The sequence below is a fragment of the Heptranchias perlo genome, chromosome 1 (assembly GCF_035084215.1).
Source record: "Heptranchias perlo isolate sHepPer1 chromosome 1, sHepPer1.hap1, whole genome shotgun sequence".
NCBI classification, from domain to species: domain Eukaryota; kingdom Metazoa; phylum Chordata; class Chondrichthyes; order Hexanchiformes; family Hexanchidae; genus Heptranchias; species Heptranchias perlo.
In genome coordinates this window covers 76,810,362-76,825,358 of record NC_090325.1, presented here as the reverse complement: position 1 = coordinate 76,825,358, position 14,997 = coordinate 76,810,362, and the positions used below count along the sequence as shown (strand labels likewise).

General features: G+C 41.9%; 1 protein-coding gene across 1 annotated transcript in view; it reads left to right on the top strand.

Annotated features, from left to right (window-relative positions):
• The first annotated feature begins 5,425 nt into the window (after positions 1–5,425).
• The window catches only part of zdhhc2 (zinc finger DHHC-type palmitoyltransferase 2), a 102,251-nt gene continuing 92,679 nt past the window's right edge, over positions 5,426–14,997 (top strand). Inside the window, exon 1 of the mRNA XM_067996232.1 lies at positions 5,426–5,644. Coding sequence (XP_067852333.1) covers positions 5,521–5,644 — 124 coding nt within the window. The 5' untranslated portion in view covers positions 5,426–5,520. The remainder of the gene's footprint in view (positions 5,645–14,997) is intronic.

Here is a 14,997-nt window from a genome sequence, read left to right as displayed (position 1 = left end):
AGAGCAGCCATTGCAGGAGATTCTCGGGCTCGGACTGGATAGGTAAGAGCAGAACCACACGAGGGCAGTACCACTTAGCTGGACAAGGGAGGAGAGGTGTTGGGGGAGGATAGTGCGGTCAACTGTGTTAAAGGCTGTGGGCAGAGAGAGTGCACCATGGTCCAAGTCACAGAGGAAGTCATTTGTGACTTTTATTAGGGCTATTTTGGTGCTGTGGCAGGAGCGGAAACCAAATTGGAGAGGTTCAAACACGGAGTTGCGGTAAAGATGGGCATGGATTTGAGAGGTGACGAGTTCAAGGACTTTGGAGAGGAAAGGAAGGTTGGAGATGGGATGGTAGTTTGCAAGGACAGTGGGGTCAAGGGTGGGTTTTTTGGAGGAGGAGGTTGTTGGCAGCAGATTTGAAAGGGAGGGGGACAGTACCCTAGGAGAGGGAACCGTTTACAATATCAGCTAGCACGATAACAAGTCAATTGTTCACCAGGGTTCACTAATCCAGGTTACTGTGCACACACAGTCATGCCTCAGTTCACAGGAAGGGTGGATATGCTGATTGGTGCTGGCGTTTGTGTTGAGCAGGGGACAATCAAAACAGACAATCCAATTTGTATAAAAAGGGCGAAATGTTCTAATTTTCACGTCATCAGTGGGGCCATTGCTAGCGGCTATTGGCATTGCTCACAACTGTCTATGCAATGAAATTAGTATACCCAGGTGGGCAAGGTTTTGCACTGGGAGCATGCATTCATAAAATCGCCTTAACAAGAGAGTAACCTTATATTTGCAGTTGGGAAAAAGTAGATGGTTCTGGCCGCAGTCATTCCATGGATGGGCATCTCTCAAATTTTGTATCTTATCTTGCCTAACTTATGAAAGAATGATAACTATTGTAAAGGTGCATAATCTTATTTTAAAAGATTTGTCAAATGCAAACTATTACCTTATCCTCGACCATATAGCAATTTTTTCACTAAAATGTGTTTGTAATGATTGGAGCAGGCAATCTTATATCTTTACAAATTCATATAAAATAAATCACAAAATTGCAAAAATGTAATTTAAAATTTTCTTTTAATTTGTAACTTTTGTTAAGTATTCTGTATCTTTTATCAAATGTGTAGTAGACAACTGCAAAATTGTTTACTAAGAACACAGTATGTTAACCTATAACTTCCTGAGTTTTGAACATCCTTTTTGCACATTATTCTTAGCATGAATAAAAGACCAAATTTACTGTTTCAGTTGGAAATGTCAATAAACAGATAGTAAAGCCTGAATTTTGCCTGTTATTAAAATGGAATCCATAACATTTTATGTAAGTCTTTGGCTTTCTATTTACCTTATCATAGCCTCTCCTAATCTTGAAGACTTCAGCTAGATCACCTCTTAACATTTTCAGCTCTAGTGAAAAAAGCCCCAAAGTTCTTGAGTCTCTTTTCATAACCATAGATCCTCATCTTTAGCCAAAAGTGCTGAATGGATAATCCTACTTGGTTTCCTCCCGAGGTCCCCACTATGCCAATGTCCTACTAATTTGGTTCACTCCACATGGCATTAAGAAGCAACTAAATACACTGGACACAGCAAAGACTATGGGCCCTGACAACATCCTGTAGTGTTGAAGACTCACGCAGCAGAGCTAATCATTCCCCTAGGCAAGCTGTTTGAGCAAGTTATTATCTTAATGGCGAGAAACTGGAAAGTACTGCAGTACAAAGGAATCTGGGGGTCCTAGTGCAAGAAGATCTAAAAGTTAGTATGCAGGTGCAGCAGGTGATCAAGAAGGCCAACGGAATGTTGGCTTTTATTGCTAGGGGGATAGAATATAAAAACAGGGAGGTATTGCTGCAGTTATATAAGGTATTGGTGAGACCGCACCTGGAATACTGCATACAGTTTTGGTGTCCATACTTAAGAAATGACATACTTGCTCTCGAGGCAGTACAAAGAAGGTTCACTCGGTTAATCCCGGGGATGAGGGGACGGACATATGAGGAGAGGTTGAGTAGATTGGGACTCTACTCATTGGAGTTCAGAAGAATGAGAGGCGATCTTATTGAAACATATAAGATTGTGAAGGGGCTTGATCGGGTGGATGTGGTAAGGATGTTCCCAAGGATGGGTGAAACTAGAACTAGGGGGCATAATCTTAGAATAAGGGGCTGCTCTTTCAAAACTGAGATGAGGAGAAACTTCTTCACTCAGAGGGTAGTAGGTCTGTGGAATTTGCTGCCCCAGGAAGCTGTGGAAGCTACATCATTAAATAAATTTAAAACAGAAATAGACAGTTTCCTAGAAGTAAAGGGAATTAGGGGTTACGGGGAGCGGGCAGGAAATTGGACATGAATTTAGATTTGAGGTTAGGATCAGATCAGCCGTGATCTTATTGAATGGCGGAGCAGGCTCGAGGGGCCGACTGGCCTACTCCTGCTCCTATTTCTTATGTTCTTATGTTCCACTACAGCTATGACACTGGCATCTACCCGACAATGTGGGAGATTGCCTAGATATGCCGTAGCCACATAAAACAGGATAAATCTAATCTGGCCAATTACCTCCCTATCGGCCTTCTCTCAATCATTAGTGAAGTGATAGAAGCAGTCATCATTGGTGCCATTAAGCATTATCTACTCACCAATAACCTGCTCATCGACACTCTGTTTGGGGTCTGACAGAACCACTTAACTTCAGATCTCATCTCAATTTTGTTCTAGACGTGGACCCAAGAGCGGAATGCCAGAGGAGAACTGAGAGTAGCTGTCCTTGACGTCGAGGCAGCATTGGACCAAGTAAGGCACCAAGGAGCCCTAGCAAAACTGAGGTCATTGGGGATCAAAAGGAAAATCTTGCAGTGACTGGAGTCATACCTGATGCAAAGGAAGATGGTCATGGTTGTTGGAGGTCCATCATCACACCCCCAAAGCATTGCTGCAGGAGTTCTTCAGAGAAGTGTCCCTTGGCCCAACCATCTTCAGCTGCTTCATCAATGACCTATATAAGGTCAAAAGTGGGGCTGTTCACTGACAATTCCACAGTGTTCAACACCATTCACAGCTTACAGTAGGACTTGGGCAAGATCCAGACTTGAGCAAGCTCCAGATGAAAACGAACAGCAACTTTGGGGACCTCGCACATAAAGTCAGAGAAAATAATCTGGGAGCAATAGAAAGTAAATGGGAAATGACTACCAAAGCATCAATGATGCAGCTAGTGCCATCTATAAAAGTGAAGAAACATGGGGCCAGAATTTTTCTGTCAAAATAATAGTGAAGCTAATGGCGCTGGCCGTTATTTATGCGCAAATGCTACAGCAACTTCAGGCGAGGGGCAGATGTGCGGTTAAACTCAAATATCCAAAAGTTGCTGTCCGAGTTGTGCCGCTCCGCCATTAGTTTCGTGAAAACATTGAATGGCATGAAATTGCTGTATTTGCATGGTAGTTATGAACTAAACTCGCGACAGAAAGTCCATTTCAGTCTAAATACCCTTTTAACGATAAGTGTTCATTACTGCCCGTCAACCTCTGGCACTGAAAATTAACTATTACAAATGAGGGGTCTCATTCCTTCAGGTTTAAATCGTTGTTGGAGATTTTAAAAATGTAAATTTTTTAATTTTTTAATTTATGTTTCCTTTCTGTCTTTTTTTCCCTCTCTTAATCCATTTTTTTCTTTCCCTCTCTTTATTTCTCTTTCTGTACCTGATATGATATTGAATTCACCCACTCAAATTTCACATCACAAAGCTCAAATCATCTTGGACTGAAAATGAAGCTTGAAAATAAAGCGAATGAGGTTGACACATTGTGGGCAGTTGCTCTGTTATGGTTGGCGCAATTATTCAAGTAAAGGCAAGCAACAGCAACAAGTTATATTTATATAAGTACCTTTCATGTAAAGAATTGTCCCAAGGCGCTCACAAATATGCATAAGTAAACATGCTGAGCCAGGAAGAGATTAAGACGGGGTGACTGAAAGTTTGGTTGAAGAGATGGATTTTGAGAATTGTTTTTAAAGGTGGAGAAAGAGATGGAAGCAGAGAGGGTGAGGGAGGGAATTCCAGAGAGTAGAACCAAAGTGATTGAAGCTCTGCCACCAGTGGTGGCGCAAAGATAGTCGGGAATGCACAAGGTGCCAGAGTCAAAAGAATGGAAAATTCGGGAGGGTATTAGAGGCTGGAGGAAATAACAGAGATGGGTTAGGGTTAAGCCATGGAGGGATTAATAGACAAGTGAGGAATTTAAATATAATGCTTTTGGGGATGGGGAGCCTGTGTAGCTCAGGGGGGAGAGTTGATGGATAAGCAGGACTCTGTGCAGGACAAAATACAAGTGGCAATGTTTTGGACAAATTGGAGTTATGGAGAGTGGTGGATGGGAAGCCAATAAGAGTGTTGGGATAGTCAAGTCTGGAGGTGACAAAGACTTGTATAAGGGTTTCATCAAGCTTAGGTCGGGATGGAGGCAGGTAATGTAGTAAGAGGGTTTGGTGATAGATAGTTTAAGCTTAGTTTGGGGTTCAACTAGACACCAGGATTGCAAGCAGCATAGTGTATCACAAAATTTCCAAAAACTAACATTCTTAGCAATTGAGTCTTGAGTTATTAGGGCAGAGTTTATGATTCTGTGGCAGTAATGAGAAATTGCTTAACGGTTTGCCATGTAAAAAGGCATCATGGATAACACTACAACTTTTATAATCGTCTATGTTTATGTTACATTTCATTCATTTTTTCTCCTTTGAAATTTTCAGCTAACCACACTTGCCTTCTGAATATTGGTAGTCCAAAAGTTTTTTTGGATCCTGGGGCGAGTGGGCGACTGAATTTCATTCTTTCCCGATAACCGGCAAAGTAGATGGGAGGAGTGTCAAAAACAGCAATGTGTAGCTATTAACTAGCTATCACGGAATGAGGAGAACAGAACACTGATGCTCACAAATCCTGAGTCTAATTATGGTCAAAACATTTTGATTTTCAAGCAGAATGCATTCTTATATAGGTGTCCTAATACGTAATGAATTAAACTGCAGTAATTTCTGGGGTTTTATTTATTGCAAAACACGGCTATTTGACTTTGCCAGTTAGTCCTAAGTGAGCTCAGGTATAATGCATTGTATTGTTCAAGATTTTAGAAGAGGTGAATTATTATAGTCATCCAGTTCAAAATACATTATAATCCATCAAATAGGATTACTATAATGCTATTGTGTTTCTTAACCTTCAAAAAGAGAGAAAATGCTCAATTGATTAGTTTAGATATGTTTTATTAATATAATGTAATGTAATGCATTATATGGCATGTGATGTCCAGCATGCCCGGGGTGGCAGTGCCAGTGCCAGCTGACAGTGTTTAGCCCGCTTGCGCTGTGCGCTGTTAACAGCGCGTCACGGTGGCGGGCCCCAGCTCTCAGTAACGCAGGAGGAGGAGAGGGAGAGACCAGACGCGGCCGCCGCTCCGCCAGCTCTGCCCCGCTACCGCCGCCGCAAAAGAGGAGAAAAAACTGCGTCGGTGAAGAGAAGATGGCGCCGTCGCGGTCCCGCACCCTGAGGAGGTGTCAGCGAGTCTTGTACTGGATCCCCGTCCTCTTCATCGGGCTCATCGCCTGTTGGTCCTACTACGCCTATGTCATCCAGCTGTGTGTGGGTAAGACATGCACCGCGCTAACACACCGGGGCACAATCCAGCCCAGAGCCCGAGCCCAGCCTGGCTGACAGCATCTCCTCTCCCCGGGGAGGGAGGGGGGGGGGGGGACACTGCCGCTGCTCCCCGGCTCCCGCTCCGCATCCGCACTCCGCTGCTCCCCGGCTCCCGCATTCCCGCTCCGCTGCTCCCCGGCTCCCGCATTCCCGCTCCGCTGCTCCCCGGCTCCCGCATTCCCGCTCCGCTGCTCCCCGGCTCCCGCATTCCCGCTCCGCTGCTCCCCGGCTCCCGCATTCCTGCTCCCGCATTCCCGCTCCGCTGCTCCCCGGGTCCCGCACCCGCACTCCGCTCCCGCTCCGCTGCGTTTTGTTTGTAAACAGGCGATGGCTCATCACCATTTTGAGTGGTCGCAGCCAGAAATCCGACACGTACCAGAAATGTGTTCTGTTAACATCCAGAGTCAGTAAGGAAAGTGAAACAAAAAGTCAAGCCCCAATTAATAATGCAAGTTAAACGGATACAAAGAGATAATCTTTTAAAAAAATACTAATTTGTTTTGTGTTGCTGGCAGGTTGAGATGTACAGCGCAGGTGGAAATTCTTGGTGCGTTTTTTTTTAAGTTGAATGCAGTGTAACCTTTGGGTAACACTTTGCATGGGAAAAGGCGCATATTAATTACAGTAGAATCAGTTATTAAATTAGAGATTGCTTCCAATTTGCGTTAATTGTATGACATAGTTTTAGCTTGATCCAGTTACCATGAACATTGCTTTGGGTGGGGTAACACAATTCCAGGTACTGTACAACTCGTGTCTGCACATTTGTATTGAAATATATTCCAGAGATACTATAACTACACCCTAAATTGGAGACGATGTTTGCTTCACCCCAGCATTACTACCATGTTCATTTCACCTATGGAGAAAGTGGTTACCTTGCTTTGATGTAGATGCATCCCTATTAAGGGAAACTCTCCCCTTGTGATGTCTGAGGGTCACCTAATCCTACATGAATAAGTTCATAATGCAAAAATACTTCTAATTTAGCAATTTCATCTCAAAGTGGCTTGGGTTGAAATGGAGAATCTGAAGGGAGAAATAACATTTGTGCCTGTCCAAAGATGCATTTAGCGTACCTCAGAGACCAAGTACCTTTTACTGTACTGGCACCAAATGAAAAACCAGGGAAAATATATTGTATGATTGCCAAGATGTATACTAATAAATATTTTAAAGAAAATATATTTGAATTACTTTCTAACAAAAGAGGTTGTGAAATTAATTACTTATCATTATTCCTTTATTCTCTACTTATGGCAAGTATTGGTCCATGGTACAATGTTTGTTTAATCCCTACGGATACTGAAAAGAGCTGTATTTACCAATACTGACTACTGATCTAAGCTTGTTTTGATCTAAGCAAAGATTCTAGGTGAAATAAAACAGAAACTGCTGGAAATCCATAGGCGGTCCATCAACATCTGAACGAGAAAAGATAGGTTAACAATTGGGTGTGGACTCTTCATTGGAACAAGGTCCTTATGAAACGTTAACCTGCCTTCTCTCTTTTCAGGTGCTAATGGATCTGCTATCTATTTCCAGCATTTACTGTTTTTTTCTTTTTAAAGATGCTAGGTGCTTTAACTTGATTTTTGGAGACTAGGTTTATGCTATCTTGCAGTCCTTAAGTTCCTTTGCTTTAATTGCAGTTTTGGAATAACCAACTAAAAAAATTACAATTTTAGACTTAATGTGTTTGTGTATATACAAACACACACATACGTACATATCCACATTAACACACTATCGGTGAGGGTGGAGAGAAGGATCCAGAAACCACCTACAAATGATTTTTATGAACACTGACACAAGGAAATGTTTATATTGCACTGTTGCAATACTTCATTTGTGCCACTAGTTGAAGCTATACTACAACACTGTAGCAGCATCTTGTGGTTGAACTGAGCATTGCAGAAATGCAGTGTTGTGCAGAGCAGTAAATGCAGCAGGCCCTGGAAAATTTGAACATTCTGGCATTTCCTCAAGCTTATTTCAAAATGCATCAGTCTTGTGACTGAATAAATAACGATTATACTTTATTAGCACCTAAGATAAACAAAACTTTCTATCATAGAAAGATTATTTGTGACATGGTAATAACTGAACTAGAATGCATGTTGGGATAAATTTTTGTCTTCAGCCATCACCCAGTTTTCCGATTTGTGCTTCTGATGTACTGCACAAAGTCCTGTGCTGGGAGCACGGAAGATGAAAGTGTATCTGGTTGTTTCTTCAGCAGGTTTACTCATAAACAAAAGGAAATTAAATGAGGAGCAATAAGGGTTGTTAATATCACACAAGTCACTGGATTAAAAAATACAGCTTTTACAGACCCAAGAAAAATATTGCCAACATTGCAGATATTAAAGTAATGGTTTAAAATGTTAATAACTTTGGACCATTGTATACAGGAGATCTTGACACTAGGTAATGTGGTCCTGCTCCATTACTTCTAGGTCAAACCGTCAATTGATTTCTGGCAGATGAGAAGTGCACATGAGCATTCACCACGAGTTACTGATAAAAAGGCTTCACTTATTGTGATCTTCAACTCATGAGGCAGTGGACTCTGGAGAATAATTAGGAGGGCTGTTAGTTACAGCTTGTATCAAAACATTAATCTGGCAAGTTTGTTACATCTTAGTCAGTAGTTTACAGTCAAATCTTTAATACAAATAAACTTTTTTATGTTCTTAGCGGATCTCCCATGGCATTGCTCCAGGTAATCTGGGGCCGAGAGCATTGTTTTGATACTCAGCTGGGCGTTTGAGGCTACTGCTCTAAATTCACAAATCCAGACAATTGTAGCTACTTATAAGCTGATAAGAACAATGGGAGGGCAGTTGTGTTGCCCATAAATTTTAAAGTTCCAGGTCAATGATTGTCTTCCTTTCCATTATCTTAATAGTTGTTTTGTTTCTGTAACAAAGTATGATGTCTGGTGTGTGACGAATGTATACTAAATGTAAGACTTTCATATGGGGCGACATGAAATTTAACATCCCATAAACATATAGTAGTCCAGTAAACTGCTTCACTTCAGCTGCTTTATTTGGGGAAAAACTTGAGATGCACAGTTCCTTAACTGTGGAATGATAAATGATGGAAAGCCATTCAGCTTGTCCTTCCAGAAAAAAAATTACTGTTTCCTCGCCCCCTTTCATCATCAGGCCATCCAACTGTTTCTTAAATGATTCCAAGGTTTCTTCTTCCATTATCCTACTCAGAAGTCCATTCCACATGTTGATCACTTTCTATGTGAAGAAGAACTTCTTGACATTAGTCCTGAATTTGCCCTTCGCCAACTCTCTGTCTAACTATAAAAGACCTGGATGTACCCAAATTTCTTAATCTCACCAGCATATACGTACCTCTGGCCTTGACTCCATCAGCTTCCTCAATTGCCACCTTAGGCCAAATCAGGAAGTACAAAGCCTTAGCATACTGCTTCAACACCTAGCTCTGCTTCTCCTCTGCATCCACTCATAGGAACATAGGAACAAGAGTAGACCATTGAGCACCTCGCCTGTTCCGCCATTCAATTAGATCATGATTGATATGTGTCTTGACTCCATTTACCATAACCCTTAATACCCTTACCTAACAAATATCTATGAATCTCAGTTTTGAAATTTTCAATTGACCTAGCCTCAACAGCTTTTTGGGGGAAAGAGTACCAGATTTCCACTACCCTTTATGTGAAGAAATGCTTCCTGACATTATCCCTGAATGGCCTAGCTCTAATTTTAAGGTTATGCCCACTTGTTCTGGACTCCCCCACCAGAGGAAATAGTTTCTCATCATCTACCCTATCAAATCCTTAAATCATCTTAAATACCTTAATTAGATCACCCCTTAATCTTCAATACTCAAGCCAACCTGTCCTCATAATTTAACCCTTTTAGCCCCAGTTTCATTCTGGTGAATCTGCGCTGCACCCCTTCCAAAGCCAATATATCCTTCCTGAGGTGCGCTGCCCACAACTGAATGCAGTACTCCAGATGGTGTGTAACTATAGCATAACTTCCACCCCTTTGTATTCCAGCCCTCTTGAAATGAAGTCTCATTAGCCGTTTTAGTTACTTTTTGTACAGGTCCACTAGTTTTTAGTGATTTCTGTACATGGACCACTAAATCTCTCTGCTCCTCCACAGTTCCTAGCTTCACACCATTTAGAAAATACTCTGATTTATCTTTCTTAGGTCCAAAGTGGATGACTTCATACTTCCCCACATTGAACTCCATCTGTCACAGTTTTGCCCACTTACTTAATCTATCAATGTCCCTTTGCAACTTTCTGCTCCCGTCTACATTACTTACTGTGCCACCTAACTTAGTGTCATCAGTAAACTTGGATAATGGCTCTCTATTCCTTCATCTAAGTAATTGCTAAATATAGTGATAAGGTGAGGCCCCAGTACAGTCACATCCTGCCAATTGAAGTACATACCCATTATCCCTACTCTCTGTCTCCTACCTCCTAAGCAATTCCCTACCCATGTCAAAAGGTTGCCTCCAATTCCATGCTTTCATTTTTGCTAACAGTCTCTTGCGTGGAACCTTATTGAATGCCTTCTGGAGGCTGATTTAAATAACATCCATAGACGCTCCACGTTAGTGACCTCCTTAAAAAATTCAACTAGATAAATTAGACATGACTTACCCTTTACAAATCCATGCTGGCTCTCCCTGATCAGTTCATATTTGTCCAAGTGCTCAGTCATTCTGACCCTATTGACAGATCCTAGCATCTTTCCCACAACAGAAGTTGACTTGAGAATTCTTATCATTGCTTTTAAATCCTACCCTACCTTAATGATCAGCTCTAACTTTGCGTCTCTTTACACGCTCTTCACTCCTCCATCACTGGGCTTCTCCTTGTCCACTCTCCCTCCACTCCTCCATTGAGTCCAAGTGTTCACCATTGCACTCTTGCCCTATGGAACTGCCTAGTTCCTTCCACCTCTGTCCCTACTTTCAAAAACCTCCTCAAATCCCTTGTCCTTGGCCGTGCCTTCAGATCACTCACCTTAACTCATTCTGTTTTTTCATTTTCACTCCTGCTCAGCGTCCACTGAATGTGAAGTGTTTTGTGACATCTTTTTGCAGATCAGGATTGCGATAGAACACAAGTTGTAGTCTCAATCCAGTTCCTTAACTGTAGAATGGGCCCACAGAATTGTCTCTAATTTGCACTAACTGGCAATCCGGAGAAGTCACAAGGTGGTAAGCATGGGAATTGGGAAAAGTATCATGCTGGTGCAGTAGGTGTGCTCTGCTGAGGCTTTTTGGAAGTCTCTGTATACTATGTTATAAGGCTTTCCATAGTCTACTTCAGATGTCGCTTCCTCAAACAAGTCAAGGAGGTTGGCCAGGCAGGATCTTCCTTTTCTGAAATTGTATGCCGCTGTTTATTAGGTTATTATTAGACAAATAATCTTCCAGTTTACCCTTGGTAATCTATTGCATTATTTTACTCCAAGGACCATCTTTTTAACATGTTTCAGAAGGTTCTACTATTCATCCTAGTGTACCCCTCACCTTCATCCCTGCAGGATTTATAGAGTTCATTTTTCTTCCTTATTTCACTTCAAAATTATTTTTTTCATTCTTTTCGTGTCATGTATGTTTAGTCTATTCTTGTTAATCCTACGTATGTATTTATCTTGAATACTGAACAGTAAACCATCTAAACAGAGTTTATTTAAACCTTTGCACCTGAATTTTATGTTTAAATTTTAATTTCACGCTACGTAATTTATTTGCAAGAGTTAAATTTAATGCATTTGAAGAACATGTTTTGATGTACTGCTTATATGCAGGGTGTTTTTGCGACTGGATGGCTGTTTCCAGTGGGGTCCCGCAAGGCTCAGTACTAGGTCCCTTTTTGTGGTATATATTAATGATTTGGACTTGAATGTGGGGGGTTTGATCAAGAAGTTTGCAGATGATACAAAAATTGGCCATGTGTTTGTTTGTGGGCAGGAAAGCCATAGACTGGAGGAAGCTATCAATGGATTGGTCAGGTGGGCAGAAAAATGGCAAATGGAATTCAATCCAGGGAAGTGTGAGGTAATGCATTTGGGGAGGGCAAACAAGGCAAGGGAATACACAATAAATGGGAGGATATTGAGAGGTGTAGAGGAACAAAGGGACCTTGGAGTACATGTCCACAAATCCCTGAAGGTAGCAGGACAGGTAGATAAGGTGGTTAAAAATGCAAATGGGATACTTTCCTTTTATTAGCCGAGGCATAGAATATAAGAGCAGGGATGTTATGCTAGAACTGTATAAAACATTGGTTAGGCCACAGCTTGAACATACAGTTCAGGTCACCACATCACAGGAAAGATGTGATTGCACTAGAGAGGATACAGAGGAGATTTACGAGGATGTGGCCAGGACTGGAGAATTTTCGCTATGAGAAAAGATTGAATAGGCTGGGGTTGCTTTCTTTGGAACAGAGGAGGCTGAGAGGAGATTTAATTGAGGTATATAAAATTATGATGGGACTAGATAGAGTTCACAGGGAGGACCTATTTCCCTTAGCAGAGGGGTCAGTGACCGGGGGCATAGATTTAAAGTAATTGGTAGAAGGATTAAACAGGAGCTGAGGAGAAACTTTTTCACCCAGAGGGTGGTGGGGGTCTGGAACTCACTGCCTGAAAGGGTGGTAAAGGCAGAAACCCTAAACTCATTTAAAAAGTAGCTGGATGTGCACTTGAAGTGCCGTAACCTACAGGGCTACGGACCAAGTGCTGGAAAGTGGGATTAAGCTGGATAGCACTTTTTCGGCTGGCACGGACACAGTGGGCAGAATGGCCGCCTTTTGTGCTGTAACTTTGTATGATTCTATGAATATATACATATATATTTACATACACTGCAGGATGCTGATGCTGTACAGGAAACTGTTTAATTTGATATTTGTTCCTCAAGTAAAGGAGGCCATATTATGCCATGCTCCTGAGTGATACAACCCCCGCTGTGCGGTCATCTATTTATGTGTCATATTTGTTTCAGTTTCTTGTTATTTTATAAAGATTTTTAAAATAAACTTGCCTTACAGTAGTGGAGTTTTGATCTAGCATGGCACTCTCCAGAATTCAGTACTGTGATTTAGAGCAGTTACTTGGCACAAGTTGCTATGGTTACAACTGGTGCTGAGTTTGACTGTACAGCTGAGTTTTTTTCAACCTGCATTGATTGGCAGAGAAGCAATTCTTATCACATTGTTATCTCACAAACATGGAATAAATTCCATATCATACCTATACCTCCGCCTTTGAAGACTTGTCTCCAGTAAACCCCCACTCTCTCCCATCCTGGTTGCTCCCCCTGGTACAGACCCCATCTTCACTGTCTTAAGTCAAAGGGGCGCAGATTTGTATGTTTATGGCGCACAACTGGTTTAGCCATTCATTGCCAGACCTGGCTGGGCCACAGCAAGCACTCTCTGGCGCTGCTCTCCTTGACCAAAACTGCTCACTACTCCATGATTATCCTGGAATGCAAAGAATGCTTCTTTCCTCTACCACCAACCGACTACTTAAACTCCTTCCCTGCGCCCTCCACCCTCACTCCAACAACAAATGCAAGGAACTCATGGACTTCTTTATCATTAAGATCTGGAAATCCCTCCTAAATCTCTATACATCTCCTCTCTCTTTTCCTTTAATACTCTCCTTGAAATCTATCTCTTTGATCAAACTTTAAGTCACCTATCCTGATACCTTCTTTTTGCTCTGTCAATTTTTGTCTGGTTATGCTCCTGTGAAGTGCCTTGAAATGTAATGCTACATTAAAGGTACTATATAAATGCAAGTTGTTGTTGAGTACGAGATAGCTATTTACCATATACTACTATAGGTCACATATTCTATAATGTAGAGAGATAAACATATAGTTTTTTTAAAATTCGTTCATGGGACATGGGCATCGCTGGCGAGGCCCGCATTTATTGCCCATCCCTAATTGCCATTGAGAAGGTGGTGGTGAGCCGCCTTCTTGAACCGCTGCAGTCCGTGTGGTGAAGGTTCTCCCACAGTGCTGTTAGGAAGGGAGTTCCAGGATTTTGATCCAGCGACGATGAAGGAACGGCAATATATTTCCAAGTTGGGATGGTGTGTGACTTGGAGGGGAACATGCAGGTGGTGTTGTTCCCATGTACCTGCTGCCCTTGTCCTTCTAGGTGGTAGAGGTCGCGGGTTTGGGAGGAGCTGTCGAAGAAGCCTTGGCGAGTTGCTGTAGTACATCCTGTGGATGGTACACACTGCAGCCACTGTGCGCCGGTGGTGAAGGGAGTGAATGTTTAGGGTGGTGGAAGGGGTGCCAATCAAGCGGGCTGCTTTGCCCTGGATGGTGTCGAGCTTCTTTAGTGTTGTTGGAGCTGCACTCATCCAGGCAAGTGGAGAGTATTCCATCACACTCCTGACTTGTGCCTTGTAGATGGTGAAAAGACTTTGGGGAATCAGGAGATGAGTCACTCGCCGCAGAATACCCAGCCTCTGACCTGCTCTTGTAGCCACAGTATTTATATGGCTGGTCCAGTTAAGTTTCTGGTCAATGGTGACCCCCAGGATGTTGATGGTGGGGGGATTCGGCGATGGTAATGCCGTTGAATGTCAAGGAGAAGTGGTTGGACTCTCTCTTGTTGGAGATGCTCATTGCCTGGCACTTGTCTGGCATGAATGTACTAAAGTTTAAACTTAATCAATAATTAGCAGTTTACTGTGGTATATTTTGAAACATAACAAATAGTAAACCATTCTGTAATAATACCTTTAGTCTAACTATTAACCTGTTTAAATTGCAATAATTCAATTTGTCTCCTTATGCAACAACTTAGCTAATGTTAAAATAGCAGAATGCAAAAATAAAATTCAAAAAAGAAGAAAATTCTATATATCTGTTTTCATTTGCTAATTAGATTCTACATGTAGAATTCAACATTAAGCTGATATTTAGCCCTAGCTGTTGCGAGACAATATGTATCTTATTGTTGCATGATTTAATTCCATCTCCAGGAATGAGCTTGAAATTCAATCTTGACTAATATATGAACCAGCAGCCTTTAGTTAGTAATATTCACAATTTCTTGGATTGACTATCTGATCGGGGATGGGAGGTTGAAATCATAGTATCATCATCGTATCACAATAGGTACAGCACAGGAGGAGGCCATTTGGTCCATCGTGCCTGATGCCAGCTCTTTGAAAGAGCTATCCAATTAGTCCCATTCACCTGCACTTTCCCCATAGCCCTGTAAATATTTTCCCTCAAGTATTTATCCAATTC